The following is a 23455-nucleotide window of genomic DNA, read 5'->3' on the forward strand; positions in this document are numbered from 1 at the left end:
TGGATGTGCAGAGAACATCTTATCAGGCATGCAACGTTAGCTGCTTATTTGCAAAGATAGCTGGAACATTTCTGCAGTTCACTTAATTTTTCTTCTAAGGCATGGTTCAGAGGCTTCACTTCAGAATCCCTTGTTCTAACTATCCTATTGTATACTAACCTAACACATGTTCTCTCATAACATGCATGTAGTTTTGGTGGGGTAATATATGCATATATATTCTTTTTGAAAACTGGCATAATTTGTGTATACTCAGTGCCTTCACAGAGGGAAGTATTCAAATAGTTTCAACCATATAACAAAGTCCTGTGGGTATTTAAGCTCATTACTCTTCCACTCCCCCTGCAAAATATGGATTGCTTGTTTACTGGAACATAAAGACATTAGTTATTTATGTCTGCAACTTTTTTTCATAGCACAAGGCCTTCACGGAAATTTTTCTGGAGGATTCCCGTACACCTGTAAACTGTTGTGTTTCAGTGCTGGTCACTGCACCTCTGTTAAATATTGCAACTCGCTTTCCAATCCCTGATCTGAGATCGGACCAGGAACGGGGCCCCTGGTTCAAGAAATCACTACAGAAAGAGATTCTTCATCTGAAGTTCTTGGATGTGGAATTTAAGACTGAATTCTTAGGTGGTTCATCTCCAGAACAAATTAAATTAGAGCTTACCTTTAAAGAGCTGACTGGTAAGGTTTAACTTTAACATTTATTGCAAAGCAAATGTGGAGAGCAACTCCTATAAAACATGTGCTAAAAAATGATGTGCCTATTACACATTAGAATAATGGCATATATGTGCGTAAATGCCAAAATTCTACCTAAATATGCACATGAGCACAGGATGGATGGGACTCAGTTACATGAGAGAATACTATGGATTATGCATGTATTACCAGTATGTACTTAGGTACACACTTACACCAGCTCTGTGGTTGGCATAAGTGCTTGTGCCTATCTTATAAGCTATTATTTTTGATGTTATGTTAATATTCTATAAAGGAAAGTAGGCATCTATGTTTCTTTATAGAATAGGGATGTGCCAGGTGCCCAGTTCTAGAATTATCCTATTAGGGGATCATTTTATATGGAGCCATCTAGTTTTAGGCACTAACTTATGTAAATGCCAGTATTTTAGTCTTTTACATGCATAAGTGGCCTTTCATAAATACTGACTAGCATGAAAGAACGCTTATAGATTTCATTGTGTGAACTTTACTGTGGACATGCACAGGAGTTCAGTCTGTACTTATGTGTGTTGATTATAAAGTTTCTTAATTTATGTATGTATGTATGCAAAAATAACATGCTAACATTTCCACCAGCCCTTGAGCTGATATAAGAGTTAGCACCTATGTGTAAGCTCACTCTTTCACACCTATGATACTACTTTATAAAGTCAAGTAGGCACGTTGTTGTGTTTATGAAATAGGCATAAATTAGTGCATGAAACCTAGGTGTGACTTTATAAAATTACTTTCCATGTATTGTTGTTAGCGTATCCCTTTTTCTTCTTCATTATATTGATACAGGTAGTCCCTGGATTAAAAATGAGTTCCGTTTTTAAAACCATTCTTAAGTTGAATTTGTATGTAACAAGGATCCTAGTATTCTTTCCACCTTCTCCACCTCCTTGAGGTCCCTCTTGCATCCCTTTCCATCCATCCCACTGTTCCTTCTCCACCACCATATCCAACATTTCTCCCTCTCATCTCTCTCTTACCCATGCATCTCTACCTCACTCCTCTCCCACCACCATGTCCAATAATTCTCTCTTTCTCCCTATGCCAAACAATTCTCCTTTCTTCATTTCCCCAAGTGCACCATCGCTCCTTCCCTCTCTCTCAGATACCCAATTCTTCCTTTCTAGTCTCTCCCCCATCTCAACATCTCTTTCCCTCACTCCCTCCATTTTTCCATCCTATGGCCCAAGTTCATGCTGCCCTCCCTCCATTTTGTGCCCCAATTTCATGGCCCCTCCCTTCTTCCTTCCATCTTATGTCTGAAGTTTGTGCTCCCTCCCTCCTGAGTCTCAACGCGCCCCTCTCCCTCCCTCCATTCTGTGTCCCAAGTTTGCGCTGTTTACCTTCTGGTCAGCTCTCTCCTTCCAGCCACAGTTGATTCTCGTCAAAAAGCCGTGGGCAGCGGCTCCTAGATGTGGCCCATGGCTGACCCGGAAACCTTCCCTCTGACATCGGAGGAAGCTTCCAATGTGAAAGAGAAGGCTTCCAGGTTAGCTTCAGGCCATACATTGGAGTGGCTGCCCACGGCTTTGTGAAGAGACACAACTGCAGCTGAAGGAGGAGGGAGCTGGCCAGAAGAAGGTAAACCCTGCGGAAGTGAAGCACAAACTTGGGACACAGAATGGAGAGAAGGAGAAACACCATTGGTAGAACGAGGACCTCTGTTAGTAAGTGCAAGTCTGACGTAAGTCAGACATTCATAAGATGGAAACTGCCTTAGCTTATATTTGTTTTTATTGATGACTGTTATGTCATTTTAAGTAAATTGCTACAGGTTTTTCAGTAGTAACATTTGCCATATCAAAAGCAGGTTATATATCTTAATTAATCACTAAATAACAACAGACTTGATTAAGAGCTCTTCCCACTTATTCACTTTAGGAAACATGCAAGAAGACAAGGGAGATCCTTCTATCAACTTTTTTAAGGTGTCCAGTGGCATGGATGGTGATATGTTATCATCTGACAATTTTGATTGGCCAAGGTGAGTGAAACTGATTATTCAATGCTTTCTTTTTGTATTGGCTTTCTTTTTTTGCATTGTGTTATACATTTTTGTGCATTCATGAGGTTTTCTGCACTATTTTTTAACTATCCAGGGTTGTGCTGAGAATTAACCCAGTTGCTGTGCACTCCATCTTGGAGAGAATGACCACTGAGGAGGAAGAAGAAAGTGATGGCCATATCCAGGAGGATGAGGAAGGAGGATCTCACTCTTTGAAAGATGTCTGTGACCTAAGGCGACCTGAGCCCTCTCCTTTTTCCTCTCGCAGAGTTATGTTTGAAAATGAAGAGGTAAAAGCTGACTTAAAAGTCTTTATGTTGAATTGCTAACTTTTACATTTACTGCATGCCATTAGAAACTAAAGGTCCTAATTAAGAACTCCCCCTCAATACAAGACTCCAAGTTCAAATACGTTGTGTGGCCATTTTATAAAAATTGACATTTCTATGCTGCTACACAGAAGTCAGTGTCCCCTTTTATCTCTGCTCATAATTTGAATGTTTCCAGCACATGGATGACTATCTTGGATGTATTTTAGAACAGATTGGATGTATTGACTTAGTTGGATTTCTGTATTCCGAGTTGGACATCCTTTCAAAAATGCTACTCCACATAACCTAATCAAAGCCCAACCATAATATAATAGAAAATCTGTGGCAAAACATGAAGACTGCAGGGCACCCTTGATCCTTAGCTAACGATAGAGCTTGAGCTGTTCTACCTTGAAGAATGGGTAGAAGTTGCACCATCGAAGTTGGTAGATGTTTATCCTAAATAATCCATGGTTGTAGATGTGGAAAAGGCTTCTAGCAAGTCCTGCGCCAAGGTATGGGAAGATTTATGCAGTCAGAATATTTTGGTTTCCTATTACTATTTGAATGTTCTATAGGGTTCTTGCATTTTGGAAGTATAGTCTGTTATGTAGATCAGTAAAACAAATTTTTTTTCCTTAGTGTCCTCAACAGACCAGTCCATTACCTGTAAACTGTACCCATTGACCAGCAGAGAGAGTCTGAGAAACAAAAGAAGTTTATATTTGTTAATGTTTATTAAACTTGATATACTGCCAAATCTTATGACAGTTCTCTACGGTTAACAATAAAATCATCATTAAAAAGGAAAAGAATTCCATAAAATATAGGACAGACTCATTCATACAAAAAAAGTCTTGCATGCATCACCCAGTGTGAGCGCCATATAGCCTTACATGCTCAGAATTTCTCTAGTCTCCAGTGGATGGTGACAGGCAGACCATGCAACTTCTGGACTTCTTTACTGAAGTAGCTCCTGACCTAGTTGGAGAACTGGGTGTCAGTTGTCCAGAGAGGTATCTTACTTGAGGTTTTATGCTCCAAGAAAATAAAATTAAAAAAGAAGACATATAACAATTTTAATTTGATCTGGTTCAGGGATGATACTCTGAGGAGTCAAATTATTTTCTCCCACTCCCTTCCCCTCTTGTTCACTGCTGTTTTCTTCTTCTCAAAGGGTTTTAAATAATTAGATGAAAAGTTGTTTCTTCACCTCAAGACATCAGACAAACTCTACAGCATTTGTTCCATACTACACTGGTGGTTTATGTTTGTTTATTAAAATTCTTATATTCTGTCCTTTGAATGTACAGCAAAGTGGTTTACAACATTTATAGGAAGAAAGAAAATACATCAAAATACAGAAAGGTTTAGGGGAAAAATACCATCATCATCATAGGGTTACAAAACAGTAACCTCAACCATCTGAACCAAACGCCTGCTTAAACAGATGAGACTTAAGAAGTGCCTGCAATTTTAATGACTCGGAATATAGTGCTAATTGGAATGAATTTCATAGGGATTGCACCAAAGCAAAGAAGGCAGAATGATGGGTTGAAGTAAATTTAGTCATATGTACAGAGGTTGTAACTAATAGATGTACTAAAGCAGAACAGAGCGAATGTAGGGGATAATGAAAGAGGCCAAATAAGGGAGTCCAGAATTTAAGGTTTTAAAGGCCATATTGAGTAATTTATGTTTGATATGATATTTTTCTGGGAGCCAATGTTCCTTCAAAAGTGGGGTTAAGTGGTTGAAACTGGGTATGATTCGGTATTCTAATTGAGGTATGGTACATAGTTTGATGTTTCTTAATGGACACTGATGGAAGGCATGCATAAACAACATTACAGTAGTCTGTCTTTGAAGTGACTAGTGCATAAAGAAGGGTCGCACAGTTAGAATGGTCTAGGTAAGATCTGATGGAATGAATCAGCCAGAGTGAATGAAAGCAAGATTTAACCACTAAAGAAATCTGTTGACTGAAAGTAAGTGCATCGTCAAAAAGGACACCAAGATAACGCATGGTATTGATGTATTGATCAGTTTGATCGGAGTAGAACGAAGTGTAGAAACAACAACGGGAGTAGTAACCCAGAGTGCAGAAGATTTTGCAGGATTAAGTAGCAGCCAGTTTTGATGAAGTCAAGTATCGGTGCTATCTAAGCAGGACTGGAGTAAAGTAAGATTGGGACTAGAGGGTTCCTGGGTTGAGACCAAAAGAATATCATCTGCAAAAATGTTATCACCAACTTATAAATCTAAAGATCACTATAAGATATGTTTATCTTCTCAAGAACAGACTTTCTAGATTTCATAGGACCATCAGAGATGAGGTTCTCAAAGCTTTATCAATGAGAATACTATTTCACTAGAACTCTTCATCAGTCCATTTCGTCAGCTTAAATATATGTAACTTGTCCTCAACAATTCATATACAGTCATTCATATACAGTGTTGACTCAATTTGCGAGCACCCCCCGATAACTGGCATCGCTCCCCCCCGCTCGCAAAGGGCCCCCTCCCGCTCGAATCGGCACCCCCCCCCGTGAGAACAGGAACCCCCCGCCCAACCAACTTTAACTCACCCCCCCTTTGGCACCGGCAAAGTGCCGGTGCCACTTGAAGATCTTCTTCCCAGTCTTCCCATCAGCAGATGCATGCTCAAAGCCGGCAGAGACTGGGAAGAAGAAGATCTTCAAGCGGCACCGGCACTTGTGGGCTGCGTGCCGGTGCCAAAGAGGGGGTGAGTTAAAGTTGATCGGGCGGGGGGTTCCTGTTCTCACGGGGGGGGGGGGGCCTTTGCGAGCGGGGGGAACGGTTCTCGTGCCGGTGCCAGACGGGGGGGGGGGTGAGTTAAAGTTGGTCGGGCGGGGGGTGCCTGTTCTCACGGGGGGGTGCCGGATCACACGGGTGGGGGGGACTTTGCGAGCGGGGTGGGGGGGACTTTGCGAGCGGGGGGGGGGGAGCAGCGCCCTGGCCTCGGGGGGGGGGGGGGGAACGTATCAAAGCGAGTTTCCATTATTTCCTATGGGGAAACTTGCTTTGATAAATGAGCATTTTGGATTACGAGCATGCTCCTGGAACGGATTATGCTCGTAATCCAAGGTACCACTGGTATTTCTTATTACTTATATTATTTAATATTTCTTAATTACAGAACTTAGAAGTTTGTATCACTGTAGGAAGGGTTATCAGCCTTTCTTTTGACTCTAAATTCTGAAAGCTGTTTAGGTTCAAAGAAAATAAAATTCTTATTCTGCTAAAATAGATAACATTTTGCAGGAAACTTGAAACAAGAAATGTAGCCCCCAGAGCCAGAACCCTTGGCCTCGAGGCCAAGAATTCTTTCCTACGTCTCTGGGTTCTTTGAGAAAGGTTTGGAAAAATTCTAATATTAGAGCCTAAAAACTGGTCATTCATATGACGGGAATACAGACGTAGAACAAACTCCCTGTCACTTTCCAAAGCTAGAGTTACAAGCAAGGTAGTTCTATCGGTAACTACTTCTAAAGAGTTTTCAAAAAATGAAGACAAGTTCATGTCCATTGTCTGCCTCTTTATCTACTGGCTTTCTGCTGGAGTAGATTCCCTGTGAGGTCTCCTAATATTAAAATAGTAGGCTCTCACAATTGGAGGTAAATTTTCCGGTGGTATGGCTAAAGTTTCACGAAAATATTTTCTGACCATCTCAACTGGTGAGATGATAGGACTCTCGGGAAAGTTCAAGAATCTTATTTATTCTGATTTTCAAATTTTTCCATCTTAAGTGAAATAAATGATCTTTCTTTAACCATTTCTATTTCTACAGCTTCCATTTCCGTTAATTTAACTTCTTGCTTCTCCATTTTTTCTTTTAAAGCAGATAGTAGTACCCTCCTGTTGCTCCACTCCCCCGTCTTAATATCAGAAAGTAATTTACATTTTTTGGGAAAGGTTTCTTACCATTATCTCTAAACTGCAAAAGACTGTTAAAAAGAATTAACAGCAATTCTGTTGCCACCTTTGCTTGTGACTTATAAATGCTTGCTTGAATGCTGTTCCAGCTTCGCCTCCAAGTGCTGGAGTGGAAACATTTGTGTGCTTTCCAAATAGAACAATGTTTTATGAATAAAAGGACATTTTAGAGATGTATATCCAGTCACCACATTCTTCTTTTTCTTTGGTTTAGATGGTGATGCCAGGAGATGCCAGGGAAATGAATGAGTTTCAGGATAAAGCAATCAGCAACTCCCATTATGTCCTGGAACTTATGCTGCCGAATGTTTACCTGACACTGCCAAGCAAAAGATTTTATGAGAAACTATATAACAGGTGCGAGGACTGACATTAATATATATTTTTTACTCCAACAATTTTAATCTATTCCTTTTGGACTTCCAGCCCAAAAGATGACTTGTGTCACTATTTTGTTGATACCAGTCTGGGTATTTGTTCTGTTTACATTACGCAGTTATATCTTAGATATACAGGATATGTGTCATAAGACACAAATTTGCTAAGAACAAGCATTCAATTTAGTGGGCTATATTATTTACTAAATAAATAAATCTGAGCTAGAATCTGGCATCATGATCCTTAATTCACAGTTACTTGGAATGTTGTTTTCCTGTATTGTATATCTTCTTCCAACTTTATTTTAGTTCATTTATTGTAGCAATTGTCTTTGATTTGGGGCCATGCACTAGGGCAGTGGTTCCCAACCCTGTCCTGGAGGAACACCAGGCCAATAGGGTTTTCAGGCTAGCCCTAATGAATATGCATGAAGCAAATTTGCATGCCTATCACTTCCATCATATGCAAATCTCTCTCATGCATATTCATTAGGGCTAGCCTGAAAACCCGATTGGCCTGGTGTTCCTCCAGGACAGGGTTGGGAATCTCTGCACTAGGGATTCTTCCTGAATCCTGCAGTCATGGACCTAAGATCAGGCAACTGAGTGGTGGGGGGAATAATTTTATAAAAGCATTTTTGTGTTTATATGGCATTATAAGGATGAAAAATTTCACTTCTAAATTTAATCTCCCCCCCCCATCCTGCCCATTTACTTATAAGCAAACATCAACAATTTGGGAATCTGAAAAGGTCCTCACTTACCTAAAATTCCTCCAAAAAAACTATTAAAGTGCCTTCACTAGCTCTGCCAGGATCGTTTGTCAGCAATCAGAACTTCAATTCCATCCTTTTCTACATGAATGTATCCAGAGAAACAGTAATCTTGTTGGTTTGTCAAGTTTTTCAGAACCTCCAGCTACAAGTTTGGCAGACACCTATCTCCTCCCATGCAACTTCAGGGAGGCTAGAACAGAAATATAAGTTGCAGGCAGCCTTAGAACATGACCCTATTCAACTTCCTCACCCATCTGTGACAGTAGAAGCAGCCTCAAAAGAACAGAAACCACTAAACCATTCACATTTGTCCCACCAAGAAAGGATTCCAGACGCTTGATGTTGTGGGAAGGAAGGTCTTCTATCTAATATTAGATCTTAAATTCATATCTCATCAGCTACAGTTGGTAAAATATCTTCAACAATCTCTCACACTCACAAAGTAATTTCTTCCATCTAAATTGTTCCCCTTCTTCAAGATTGGGAAGAATCTCACTTCCACCTGATATGATCCTAAGACACAGCATCAAACAAAAAACAAGAAAGGACTGCAGACAAAGTGTACAAGATGCATGCTATGTTTATTATATCAAATATAAATGCGGTTAATGTTACCACCCTTCGGACAAACCTAAGGACCCAACACGGTCCGTGTTTCGGAAAACATGCCTTCTTCAGGGGTCCTAACAAATATAAATGAAGATGGCTAAGAATATACAATTTCAAATATGTGAAAACATAAAAAATATCATATGTGAACCAATAAAATAAACATTAAGGAAATAAACTGATATTCTTAATAATGTAATGAACAATAATAATATGTGATGAAGAACACCATGTGATATGCAAGGCATACAAGAAATGCTTGAACAAATATGAGTACATGAACCTACTGAGCGAACCAAGGTGCAAAAAAAGTGCAGACAGATCTAGTGTGATAACATAGAAGAAGCAATGAAAGTGCATATGTGCAAAGTGCTATCTAGTGAACATGAGTGCAAAAATGCGGATAGCTAATAGAAACAAGATAAAAAGTGAATAAAAGAAAAGGGACCTACCGGGGTTAAAAGGGTTTGAATTAAACCGCAATTTAAATTAATAGTAAGCTAAAATATAAAAGGGCATCAGTTAAAATTTATAAAGATAAAAGGTTAAAAACAATTTCTTTAATAAAAAGTTAAAAATGGGTATAAGAAATAAATAAAATCATGTGAACAGTGCGAGAGGACTAACATTGCTAAAGGGAAAATAGGATATTCAAAAACACAATACGGAGTTATATTGAGAATGGCTAAAAAGCTAGTGGCTGCAATATATATGTGTATGCCGTGCCATGAAGAATTAAAAAAGGGAAAAAAGGTGGCTGGCCAGATGTCTAAGATAGGCAACAAAACAAAGCACTGACCTAATATCACCTGGACCGGGATGTAAAGTAAGAGAATATGTAACAATAAAATACATTAAATAGGTAATACATAATGAATAAATGATATTATACCGGGCAATTAAACACTCTCGTTGTTAAAAGAAGTTTAGAGTATGAGAGAAAGAACTGACAGGATATAATAAAAATGAGGAATGACAGTGTGATGAAACATGGTATGCTGGATAAAAAAATGCCGATGATTACAATAATATAATAAAACAGAGGAGCAAATATAAAATTTATATATGCTCCTCTGTATTATTATACATTTTATATATGTTTATATACATTGTAATAATATAATAAAATGTATAATAAAACAGAGAAGCAAATATATGTTTATATACATTTATATATGTTCATATACATTATAATAATATAATATGTTGTAATAATATAATAAAATGTATAACAGAGGAGCAAATATACATTTATATATGTTTATATACATTCATACACATTTAAATATGTTGTAATAATATAATAAAACATTTTATTATACATTTTATTATATTACAATGTATTATATTATTACAATGTATATAAACATATATAAATGTTTATAAATATATATAAATGTTTATTTGCTCCTCTGTTTTATTATATGTTTTATTAATATAAATTTTATATTTGCTCCTCTGTTTTATGTAATGAGGGCAATGAGAACACAAAGATCTATATATATGAAGAATTACTTATTTTTTCATTCAGTATAAAAAAAAATAAATGAAATAAAATCCTGATTGAAAATGAGACATTAAAAATAGCTTGCTGATAAGGCAAGATACATGTTTAGGTTATTTATTAAATTTATAATAGAATGAGTTTTTTAATTGTATGTGATTATTTTTTTCTAGAATTAGCAATGATTTATTTCTCTGGGAACCCACTGCTCCATCCCCTGTTGAAACATTTGAAAATTTCTCCTATGGCATCGGACTCTCTGTGGCCAGTCAACTAATTAACACTTTCAGCAAAGAAAATTTCAGTCAGTTCAAGTCGACAAATCACTATGGTAATGTTTATTTGCAAAGAACAAAGAAAGAGCTATTGCATTAGACATGGTGCTTGTTTAATAAAATGTGACTTCTTTATTATGGCTTTGACTATCAGCTGTATTAAAGCTCATTACAAAACTTCTTTACATTATTGAAACGAGTTAAAAAAAAATAGAAATCTTTATGTTCATAAAAACCTTCAGCAGATAAGAGGTACTTACTTTTAAGTAGTTGAAAACTGGTTTAATGACATAAAGGGGGCTTTTATTAAAGATTAGCACATGTTGTCTGCTGCAGGGCCCAAGGAATAAAATTGTTCCTGAGGCAGTAAAAGACTTCCAAAAATTCCATATAGTGGAACTGAGTAGGCTACCAATTTTTTATTTAAATATTTTTATTGACGACAGTTAAAAAGTTCAAAACAACTTATAACATAGCACTATACTGAGCAGCCATCATCTACTTTTACAAATAGAAACTCCAACCCTCTCCCCTTTCCCTCAATTATTCCACCCACATAAATCTCCAAATATGTATATAGTATTCAGAATTCTTAATATTCCCAATGAAATATCAACCCTCTCTCCCTCCTCACCCCAATCTAGTAAAAGAGTGACTGAGAAATTTGAGAGTCCTGACTCTTGTGACTCCTGAAACCCTTGATATAAATAAAGAACTATCGCCCCTGCCTCCCACACCTACAACATTTATTGCTGGTATACAAAGCATAGATATTATAAGAGGTTTAGATGATACTTTGTCCCCTAGGACTTAAAGTACTCAAATGTGACTTCCATGTAACCAAATAATATTTTTTCCTCTGAAGAGATCCCCTTGCTGAGCCATCACTTTTAATGAACACTGGTGAAATTGTCCAACGTATATTTTGAAATATTTATTCGCTCTCACTAATTTTGTCAAAGCATGCCTTGTATATTATAAATTTTTAAAAAAATTATTGATTTATTAAGGGGTCATTCTACTAAGGCCTGCTAGCCGATTTAGTGCGCACTAAATGCTAACACATCCATTATATTCTATGGACACTTTATTGGATAGTGTGCCTTAGTAAAAGAGGAGGTAAATTTTCATAAAAAATTCACAAGAAAAAAAAATCTTGTTACAGAAACTCAGGGCCGAAATAGATAATCAAACAAACTTTAAAAAAAAAATTTTTTAGCAAAGAAAAAAAGAAACAAGTTATCCTTCCTTAAACCTCAAATGGAGGGGGCATGGACAAAGGAATACAATAGGAGAATATTAAGGAAACATCAAAAAGGCAAGGCCCTTGTGTGAACTGCTTCAATAAATATTTAATCCATAGTTATTCTTTAGTGATCTTGTTAATATCCAGAAATTCCTTCAAAAGTACTTGAGAAAAAAAAGTATATTTAATTCCTGCATACAGGACCAGACATTTGCAGGGATTCGCTAAGAGGAAAGTTGCTCCCACTTTAATAGTCTCTTCTCTTAAAGAAATAAATAATTTCCTCCATTCTTGTGTTGACTTTGAGACATCAGGATATACTCAAATTCTTTGACCCCCAAACAGTAATTGAGAATTTTTGAAGTATAATATTTTTTTGTTTGTTTTAAATTCTTTATTCATTTTTGCATGTTACAACAAGTGTAGCAGATAAACTCATATGAACTTAAAGATACACACTTGATTAACTCTCATATGTGCTTTAAGTATAATATTTCATAACAAATTAATATTCTGTAATATTTTAAAAATTATGTAAGAAATCTTAACACCATATTCAAATCTTGCTCATATACAAACGACACTAAGAGTCGCTGTCTCTGTCACATCCATTATAGTTTGTTCCAAAGGAGTGGATATATTTTCTGTCTCAATCTGTAATTCTTCCCTACGATCCTTTTTACCTTCACACTGAGGAATTTTTTTCTTTAACAAATAATATATTTTATTTATTGGAGGAATACTATTAAGAGGACAGTTTCCAACAAAGGCTTTCTTGTCAAATGTGCCCAGACTCTCTGGTACAAAATGTCTTGCTGGTCTTCCTCTTCCCTAGAAGTTCCACTGGTCATAGGCCCATCTGCAATAATACTTATGAGTATAAATCTTTGTCCCCTCTTCTCAATTGACACCAGCAGAGGCCTTCAGCAACAAATTTTTCTTAATTTTTATTGAGGTGATGTCTTTCTTTTGCCCAGGAAGAAGGTGGGTATGCATGACCCAGCTTCCTCAGAATCTGTTGACAGGTTGGCAGAAAGGCTATAAAAAATGAAAACTCCTCTCTGTCCACCGGGAGCCAAGGTAGAAGATATAGTGAGCCACATCAACAGGATCATCAACAGTTTGGAAGAGGAAGATACGGCGGTGGTGATCCACGTGGGGGACAAACAACGTGAGCAACAGGAACTACAGCAGGGAAGACCTGAAGGACCAGTTCCGGATGCTAGGAGGGAAGCTGAAGACCAGAATGCCGAGGGTAGCGTTCTTGGAGATCCTGCCATACCCAGGGCCAACGAGAAGAGCAGACGGAGCTGCAAGCAGTCAATGCATGGATGAGGTGCTGGTGTGAGGAAGAAGGATTCCACTTCGTGCACAACTGGACGACGTTCTGGAGGAAGAGCAAGCTTTTCAGGAAGGATGGACTCCACCTCAGCGGAGACGGAACGAGGCTATTTGCAAGCAACATCAAGAGAGAAATTGAGAAGTTTTTAAACTAGGAAGAAGGGGAAAGCCAACAGTCAACCAAGAGTCGATGGTTCGGGAACCGATTTACCCAGAGGATGCCATTCATCAAGATAGCGGGAAAGACTCATTGGATAGACAAGACAGAAATCCTGACAGATGGAAGGAAATGCAAGAAAGTAACAGTCCGCAAACTCAAGTGTATGTACACAAACTCAAGAAGCCTAAGGAATAAGATGGGGGAATTGGAAGTTATGACACAAAAAGATAACCTTGACATCATTGGCATCACGGAAACATGGTGGAATGAGGAAAACATTTGGGACACTGTGCTACCGGGATACAAGCTATAACGCAGAGATAGAGTAGATCAAAAAGGGGGGTATTGCCCTATATGTCAAAGAGGGAATTGAGTCTAGCGGAGAGAACACGTCGGAAATGAAAAATAAGGTAGAGTCTCTATGGGTCAAAATTCCGGGAACAAATGGAACGGAAATGAAGATCGGCATCTACTACCGACCCCCAGGGCAGTCCAAAGAAATTGATGGAGAAATGACGGACGAGATTAAATGCAACTGCAAGGGAGGCAACGCAGTTATCATGGGTGACTTCAATTATCTGGGGATAGACTGGAACCTAGGTACCTCCGGCTGCGGTAGGGAGACCAAGTTCCAGAATGCTGTAGGCGATTGCTTCCTGGAACAACTTGTCAAGGAAAATACGAGAGGAAATGCAATTCTGGACTTAATCCTAAATGGACTACGAGGACTGGTGCAAGGTGTAGAAGTAGAAGGGACGCTGGGAAGCAGTGATCACAATCTGGACACAGGGGCAAAACATCGATCCAGAACGACATAGGCCTTATATCATTAGGAGCATATAATACCTTGAAGATGGTTGAAAAGGAAAGAATAAATTGAATGGCTTTTATTCTGTATTTTGATAGTTTTCTCTTAATGTAGACTTTGTCAATGGCACATGATATATTTTTTTGTCTTGTTTTTCTTCTACAGATGATGAAAGTGGTTCTGAAGAAGAAACATTACAGTTTGGTACCACCACGGATCCAAGTTATCGGTCTCGCAGGAAGAAAAAGTTGGATTTTCAGAACAAGAATGCTCAAAGCTGTCTTTCTCTTCTTCTCAGCATTAATCATGGGCTGGTGTCCTTATTTACAGATGTGAAGGTGAGTGTATAGGAATGTAAACAGATGGGATGCTCTTCTCTCTGCTTCATTGTCTTTTGTTCCATGCTGGTGGATACCACTCTTGAAGTCATTTTAGAAATATGAGAAATTTTGGTTCCTTACATATCAAAGGCCCTTCACTTCTAGGGCACACTACTTCAGTTTTCTAGTTGGTTTACAAAGCAAATGATAGTGTGAGGGCAGGAAATTTAGCTATAAAATTGAGTCAGTGTAGCTTAGAGCTTAGTGCAGTCATTATTATACAACTGGACAGTCTCATTAAAGTCACACTTAATAGACAGCTGATGTGTAGGCCTGATGTAGTACAAAAAAAGAACATAAAACAAAGTAAATAAACAGTTATGTTTTAAGACCATCTAGCCAGTATCCTGAAGTGTTCTTCTTGTGCTCTATCAACAAAAGATGTGGAATTGGGTTTTGCATAAAGTATCTGGGTTGGAAATGGAACCTCTAGGTTGGGAAGGTCACAATGTCTAACAATTTTACAAAAAGCTTTCAAAGCACAGCCTTTTATAAATTATGATTAGGTCTACAGCAGTGGTTTCCAACCTTTTTCTTTACCTCGTGCCCCTAGGAAATGTTTGATTAATGTTTGCACCCCTTACAAAAGTAATATCATAACCACTGTTCAAGCCACTCTTTATTGCATCCCCTGAAATTTCAGGTTGAGAATCCCTGGTCTACAGGGAATACATGTATGTTTCACTGATTGTGCAGCTGGAGCTAGGTTTTTTTAAAAAAAGTTACATGTTCAAAATAGAGCAAAATCACTCTGTGGTGTATATGTGCAAGTGCTGGTACTTACATATATAAGTGCTGATTTTGTAACCGCTACATATGGAAATGCTGTATTTGAGAAGACCACTGAATATTTTTCTAAAGTGTGTAGAATCCTCAGAGGGCTCACTTTCCTTTATTTAGAGTTCATAGAAGGATAATATGAGCCAATCTCTTCAATGGATCCTTTTTTTATATATTTTTTTTAAACTTTTTCTTCTTATATATAAAGTGCAAATGCAGCAGTTTTTTGTGCATACTTAGCAGTAATAAATAGAAGATGCATAAGAACTTATCTTATTCTTAAAGTGCATTACAGGAGTGCCATGTTTCAAAATTTTCATCAGGGTCAAGGCTCCAAACCCAACATTAGCAGGCAGTTCTCATGTTGCGCTCCAGTGAATTTCATTCAGAGTGTTCACTGGAGCTTGTATAGGTATGTCGATGCACAAATGGAAGAAATAAAATAAATAAAATACTATGAATATGTTTTGATATGCTGGGAAGATTTGGTGTTATATGAGTATTTGAGAAGACGGCATAAATTAATATAAGCCAATGAACCAGCCTCCTAAAGTCAATTTTTTTTTTATTTTTAAATATAAATCTTTATTCATTTTTACAAGTGTATCAATAATTGACAATTGAAATTAAATACATCACTTGAATTTCTGTCATATTTAACATTAATACATAAAATTTAACCCCTTCCTTCCCATCCTTCCCATAACATATGCAATCAAATATATCTTATAAAATATTCTTTTTTACTGATCCAAACATTTAATAAAATTCAGAATTTTTTGATCTTGGGGGTTAAGCACAATTGACCTCTTGGAGAGTGTGATGTAGTGGTTAGAGCTACAGCCTCATTACCCTGAGGTTATGGGTTCAAACCCCGCGCTGCTCCTTGGACAAGTCAATTAATCCTTTACTGCCCCAGGTACATTAGATAGATTGTGAGCCCACTGGGACAGATATGGAAAATGCTTGAAGTACCTGTGTGTAAACCGTTTCAAGTGTGGTTGTATAATTGCAAAAAGGTGGTATACAAGTCCCAATTCCTTTCCCCTTTCCCTTTTTCTAAAGCCTGGATTGAAATAAACCAGTAACCTGTTACTGATATTTGATCCTATACAAAATCGGAAATACTTTTTTTTTTTTTGACCATCTGAACCACACCCAGAACATGACCTCTTTGAATCAGGGTATTACATCTGTAAATGGTGGCATATTGTTATAGATGGACATATTGGATAGGCCATATGGTCTTTGTCTGCTGTCATTTCTGTTTACTTGTGTAAATGCCATGCAAGGCTTCTAAAATGACCTCTTTAGTTTCTACTTTTAAACAAAGGAAGCTGACTATATACACTTGATAATAAGAAGGCCTGTACCCATGCAGAGAGTATCTGATTTTTAGTACAGGGCACTGCTCCTGCAGCTCTGCCTATTAGTTTTGCATTAGCTTCTTGGGTTTTACCAGGTGATTGACTGTCTTCTTAGCTTATCTACACTAAATTAGTAGCGTATCACTTGGAGAATTATGAAGCAAATTTTAAGACTGCAGGAGGCAGCCTGGCCACCTCCTGCGATTGGTGGCAAACCTGGAAATTCATTGCTGGTATTGTATCTGGCAAATGATATTGAATTTCAGGTCTGTTTGTAGCCGCAGTTGATATAGCTGCCTACTCTGATATTCATTGGTTGACCGAGTAAGTTATAGAGCTCAAAAATAGACCTGCTATTTAGGTGGGTTTGTCTGACTGCTAAACTTAGCTGGTTGGCCAGTGAATATTGGTGCTAACTGGCTATGTTGTGTTTGTATAGCTTGTGACTGGACTAGCTGGGATATTTAGTGGGAGATAGCCTGAATATTTGTGGTTAGCTGACTTAGCATTATTTAACTTAAAAAATCCTGCTTCCTGTTTCCAGATTCCTTCTACCTCCCCAACACTCCCTACCCTATAATATCCTTGGATCTCCCAATCCCCCAACTCCCCCCACCCAATGTGTGTGTTGGTCTAATGGGCTTCCCTTGATCCTCCAACACCCCCTGAAAAATCCCTGGCGGTTTACTGGAACCCAGACCTCCAAGTTCCCCTAACTCTATCTGGCCCCCTCCTAGCTCCTCCAGTATATCTTTAATTTGGGAAGAAAGAGTGATGCCTATTCATTCCCGTCTCCATTCCTCCAGCTTTCAAAATGGTAGTTCCTGACCTTTTGCGGTGCATCCTGGAATGTACCAAGCAGGGTAAGCCTGCATAATAAGAAAATTTGTCCTATATGGGTAGACTGGGTGGAGTCTGCCAAAAAAAGCAAAAATTGGACCCTTATAGTGCATCCTAAGATTTTGAAAGGTGTCATGGAGACAGGAGCAAGTAGACATCACTCCTGCCTTTTGACTTAAAGGTACAAAGTAGAGAATGACATGGTGGCTATTACCCATGGTAAGCCACAGGTGACCGTGGGTAACCCGCTGAAACGGTGGGGGGAGGGGGGAAGTGTTCACCGCGGCTACGGGGGCAAGGCCATTCACCGCCCCGTGGAGCGGTGAATGGCCTTGTCTCCACAGTTAATGGAGGGAACGCGCGTGGTCACTGATTACGCTCCCTCCTTACTGATAGCTGCTGCCACAGCCCAAGCATCTCCCTCCATTCCTCCTTACGGATCGTTGCCACCCGATCGCCGCCGCCTGAGCATCTCCCTTCCTGCCTCTTACCTTCATGGCAAGCAATTTCTCTAAATGTGCTTCCTATGAGCAGCCGGAGCATTTAAATTGCGTTTGGCATAAAGGTCATCTCTGATGCAACTGGAAGTTGCATCAGAGACGACCTTTCCTGTAGCCACACACAATTTCAACGCTCCAGCTGCTCGTAGGAAGCACATTTAGAAATTGCCTTTTGCGAAGGTAAGGGGCAGGGAGGGAGAAATGAAGGAAAGGTAGGGTGAAGAAGAATAGATGCTGAAGGGAACTGGGGAAGGTGGGATAGAGAGGAACAGACGCTGAAGGGAACTGGGGAAGGTGGGGTAGAGAGGAACAGATGCTGAAGGAAGGTGGGTTGCGTAGGAACAGATGCAGAAGGGAACTAGGGAAGGTGGGGTAGAGAGGAACAGATTCTGAAAGGAACTGGGGAAGGTGGAGTGCAGAGGAACAGGCGCTGAAGGGAATTGGGGAAGGTGGGGTGCAGAGGAACAGGCGCTGAAGGGAACTGGGGAAGGTGGGGTGGAAAGGAACAGATGCTGAAGGGAAATGGGGAAGAGAGAGATTCCAGACTATGAGGGGAGCAGAGGGAAGAAGATGGGTGCCACGGCAACAAGAGGGCATCCGTGGAAAATCAGAGGCGGGAAACTGCATGGTGACACCAGGAAATTCTTTTTCACCAAAAGGGTGGTTGATCGCTGGAATAATCTTCCACTTCAGGTGATTGAGGCCAGCAGCGTGCCTGATTTTAAGGCCAAATGGAATCGACACGTGGGATCTATTCGCAAAGTAAAGGCAGGGGAGGGTCATTAGGGTGGGCAGACTGGATGGGCCGTGGCCCTTATCTGCCGTCAATTTCTATGTTTCTATGTTTTCTATGACCAGTTGGGGGTGGAGGGAGAGATGGAAGGGAGAGGCACAGTAACAGAGCATATGGAAAAGACAGAGACGGCAGACAGTGGATGGAAGGAAATGAATGAGGAGATGAGGAAAGCAAAAACCAGACAACAAAGGTAGAAAAAAAATTATATTTATATTTATTTTTTACTTTAGGATAAAGTAGTATATTAGTTGTGTTGATAAAAATTTATAAACGATGTCCTTCCAGCTGAACATCTCTTTCTCTAGTTCAGCAGCCAGAACTTTGATTTATAAAGAAGGAATAAGCTAAATATTGCAGTACTGAGGCTATAAGGACAGTGGTTGCGGGGATGGGGATGGGGCGAGGACAGTGGTTGCAGGGACAGTGGTCACGGGGACATGGTCGGTGGTCGCGGGGACGGGGTGGTGATGGGGACAAATTTTTCCCCGTGTCTACATTTACGCTGACGACATTACTGTAGTGCTACCACTAACCTGTCTGTCGTCAGACTTTATTAATCTATTAACCAACACCCTAAAGCAAATAGAGCATTGGATGATGGCCTTAAAACTAAAACTGAACACAGAAAAAACTAAATTTTTCCTGGCATCTCCCAATGAAAAGATAAAAGACAACACGATTCACGTGAATAACCATGATTACGAAATTGACCAAACTATAAAAATACTAGGAGTCACCCTTGACAAACACCTAACCCTGGAAAAGCATACAGATTTAATGTTCAAAAAAAGTATATCAGTCCTATGGAAGCTCCGCACCATTAAAAAATACTTCGATGATTCATCCTTTCGATTACTTAGAAACATAGAAAGAAACATAGAAAGATGACGGCAGAAAAGGGCTATAGCCCATCAAGTCTGCCCACACTACTGACCCACCCCAATAAGTCTAGATGCTAGTGAATTGTCTTACGTAGGGATCCCACGTACATGTCCCATTTGCTCTTAAAGTCAAGCACGCCGGTGGCCTCGACCACCTGCATCGGAAGCTTATTCCAGTGATCTACCACCCTTTCCGTGAAAAAATACTTCCTGGTGTCACTACTAAATTTCCCCCCTCTGAGTTTAAGCGGATGCCCTCTTGTGGTCGAGGGTCCTTTGGGGAAGAGGATGTCATCTTCCACTTCGACACGTCCTGTGATGTATTTAAATGTCTCAATCATGTCCCCCCTCTCCCTGCGTTCCTCAAGAGTGTAGAGCCGCAGTCTGCTCAGTCTCTCTTCGTACGAGAGACCCTTGAACCCCAAGATCATCCTAGTGGCCATCCGCTGAACCGACTAGACTCTAAGCACGTCTTTATGGTAATGTGGCCTCCAGAATTGCACACAGTATTCCAGATGAGGTCTCACCATGGTTTTGTACAGCGGCATTATGACTTCTGGTTTCCGACTGACGAAACTTCTATTGATACATCCCATCATTTGCCTTGCCTTGGATGTGGCCTTCTCTACCTGCTTGGCAGCCTTCATGTCTGCACTGATGACTACACCCAAATCTCGTTCTACTGAGGTTCTAGCTAATGTTACTCCATTTACATTACATTACATTACATTAGTGATTTCTATTCCGCCTGTGCCTTGTGGTTCTAGGCGGATTACAAATTATGAGAGAATTGCGTAACAACGATTATCTAGAGAAATTACATAACAGTGATTCATGTACTTTACATGGTGTGGTAGAGGATTCAATTGTAAGAATTATATAGCAGAGAATCAAGTGATAACAGGATACAGTAGAGAATATCAGTATATACGGGTTACAGACTAGAAGTTACCTAATAATGACGTAAGAAGTTTGTTGGATAGTGAGGTAAATGCTTATATAGGAGTCAGTATATGTTTGGAAGGACAGGTTCTAGGAGAAGACTAATGTGTTATTCAGTAGAGGGAGAGCTTGTGCGAAAGGGGAGGATATTAGTTGGTAAGGACGTGTTTTTTGAATAGAAATGTTTTGATTTCTCTTCGAAACACTTTGATGTCTATTGTGTTGATCATTAGTTTGGTGATGGTGGGGTCAATTTTCGCTGCCTGTGTCTCTAGAAGGCTGTCGTATAGTTTCTTACATCGGGTTCCATTATGAGGGGGAAAGGTGAATAGGTTTTGAGTTCTTCTTGATCTGGATGAGTGGTAGCGGTATAGGCGGTTGTTTAGGTAACAGGGGGCAGTTCCATGGGTTACTTTAAATAGTTACTTTAAATAGTATGTTCTGCACGGATGTCTGCTACCGAGGTGCATGACCTTACATTTCGTAGCAATCATCCATCCTTACTTGTACAATCATCCATCCTTACTTGTACAATCATCCATCTTGAGTACGCTGGATTACTGCAACATTATATATCTGGGAGCTTATAAGAAGACTCTTAACAAGCTGAGATTAATTCAGAACACTGCGGTCCGGCTTATCTTTGGTTTAAAAAAAATGGGAACATATCACCCCATACTTCCAGATACTCCACTGGTTGCCGGTGGAATCCAGAATACTCTTCAAGTTTGCCTGTATCAGCTACAAAGCTATCTTTGGCATGCTACCAACTTACCTCGCCTCTCAATTCATCCTCAACAGCTCTAATAAGAGCTCTCACAGAATAAATCTCTTTAATTACCCATCCCTGAAATCATGTCTTTACAAGAAGTTCCTAGACAGAATGTTATCATTCCAGGCAGCCAAACTGAACACATGGCTCGTAAAACCCATTCTCGAGGCCACTTCTTTTGCCGACTTAAGAAAATCACTGAAGACCCGTCTCTTTAACAAATTCTAATTCCCAATTCTTGCCCAATCCCCCTCAGCTATCCTCATCCCTATCCCCAATTCTCTCGATTTTAGATTAACTCATCCTTCTTCCCATTTGTAAAGGTATTCCACCTAAATTGTTTTCCCCTGCACCCCAATCTCTGACTAGATACTTCATTTTGATTCAAACCATCTTGGTTCTGTCCCATTTGCAATTTGTATCCCAGAAAGTACTTTTCTGTTCCCCTTACATCTCATACACTCATTGTATGTATCTTGTTGTAAACATCTCTTATTCTCATTGTAAGTAACTTGTTGTAAACCGCTTTGAACTTATGGTATAGCGGTATATAAGAAATAAAATTATTATTATTAGTAGTAGTAGTATGAAGAGGGAGGTTGCAGGGAGGGGGAGGGTTGGAGTCCATTAGACCACTTGGGATTTTTTTTGATGGGGGGGATTAAGAGGGTCCACTGGACAACCAGGGATTTTTAGGGATGTCAGAGAAGGAGGTGGGTCAACTAGACCACTAGGGTTTTGTGCACTGAGCATGTAGTATTGGCATGCCTAACTAGGTTCCCAGTTATATAAATGTGCCTTTTTATATGTAAAGGGGTTCAATCAAACCAATATAAATTTAAATTGCTATCATGCTCTCTTTACTCAGTATTTTTGATTGAGTTCAGGTTGTGATAGGGCAGAACACGCTACAGGGATTCAAAGAAGGTTTGGATAAATTCCTGAAGGATAAGGAGATTGAGGGGTACGGATAGAAGTAGAGATAGGTTATAGGTAGAGTCAGGGACCACTTGACAGGTCATGGACCTGATGGGCCGCCACGGGTGCGGACTGCTGGGTGCGATGGACCTCTGGTCTGACCCAGTGGAGGCAACTTCTTATGTTCTTAAACGATTGTTAAATGCTCGAATTTGGAGCATTTGCAAATATGGGATCTGTCTTCATGCGACTTATTATACCGTAGAATCTTTGGATTAATATAACTAGCAGAATAACATTAACTTTCCTTGTCTGAGCTCTCTTGACTTACTGTGTAATAAAAATGTCTTTTAATTTCTCCCCCAGAAGGATGATGGGAGAATGATGGAAGGCAAACATGGTGAATTCTGGTTGGAGTTCAGCAGTGGTTCATTATTCAGTGTGACCAAATATGAGGGTTTTGAAAACAAGCACTACATTTGTCTGCAGACAGGCAGCCTCAGTCTTTACCATCAAGGTAAGAGTGTGTGGTATTTTTACACACAGCTGTATACTACAATAGGCTTCACCGAGTCTAGTTTTCTTCTATTTCTTAACTGCCTATATAGTTATCAGATAAAGGTGAAATATGTCCTGCTTCCTCTGTCATTTCTGCTGCAATGAAACATATTTCTTTATGGCTAGAAATATGGTTTTAAATTACTGATTTGATTTTTTTTCCCAAGTGGGCAATTATATAATCATATTTGTCAACTTTTGCCCTCTGAAAACATGTTCAATTTGTTTTTGAGTTGATGCAATGTTGTTTCTAAACTAAACTAAACCTTAAATTTATATATCACATCCTCTCCATAAAGATAGAGCTCGGCACGGTTTACAGGAACTTTAATATAAGGAAGAAAAGACATAATAAGAATTAGTTATTATAAAGAGGGTAGTGAGAATTACATTTTTGAGAATAGCCAAGATAAATACTCCAAGTTAATACTCAGTGTTCGCCGTGAGCATTTAAAAAACCCCTCAAAACAACTGGTTATGGGGGTTTGAAAAACCTGCTATGACTGTAGTGTGATATTCAGCTGTTGTACATATAAGCTATGTGATTTAAGGTAGAACATCATTCTGTCTGGTCTAACTTAAACTGCTTAACTATATGGACAATAATG

At 39.2% G+C, this 23455-nt stretch overlaps 1 protein-coding gene across 2 annotated transcripts in view; it reads left to right on the forward strand.

The window, feature by feature from the left end:
- ATG2B (autophagy related 2B) overlaps nt 1-23455 on the forward strand; it is a 253132-nt gene that overhangs the window by 112271 nt on the left and 117406 nt on the right. For both annotated transcript variants that reach the window (XM_033950876.1, XM_033950877.1), the window contains exons 15-21: nt 417-690; nt 2626-2728; nt 2844-3039; nt 7232-7374; nt 10457-10614; nt 14279-14451; nt 22656-22806. In XM_033950876.1, the coding sequence (XP_033806767.1) occupies nt 417-690; nt 2626-2728; nt 2844-3039; nt 7232-7374; nt 10457-10614; nt 14279-14451; nt 22656-22806 (1198 nt within the window). The remainder of the gene's footprint in view (nt 1-416; nt 691-2625; nt 2729-2843; nt 3040-7231; nt 7375-10456; nt 10615-14278; nt 14452-22655; nt 22807-23455) is intronic.

Source organism: Geotrypetes seraphini, chromosome 7 (assembly GCF_902459505.1).
Source record: "Geotrypetes seraphini chromosome 7, aGeoSer1.1, whole genome shotgun sequence".
Classification (NCBI taxonomy): Eukaryota; Metazoa; Chordata; class Amphibia; order Gymnophiona; family Dermophiidae; genus Geotrypetes; species Geotrypetes seraphini.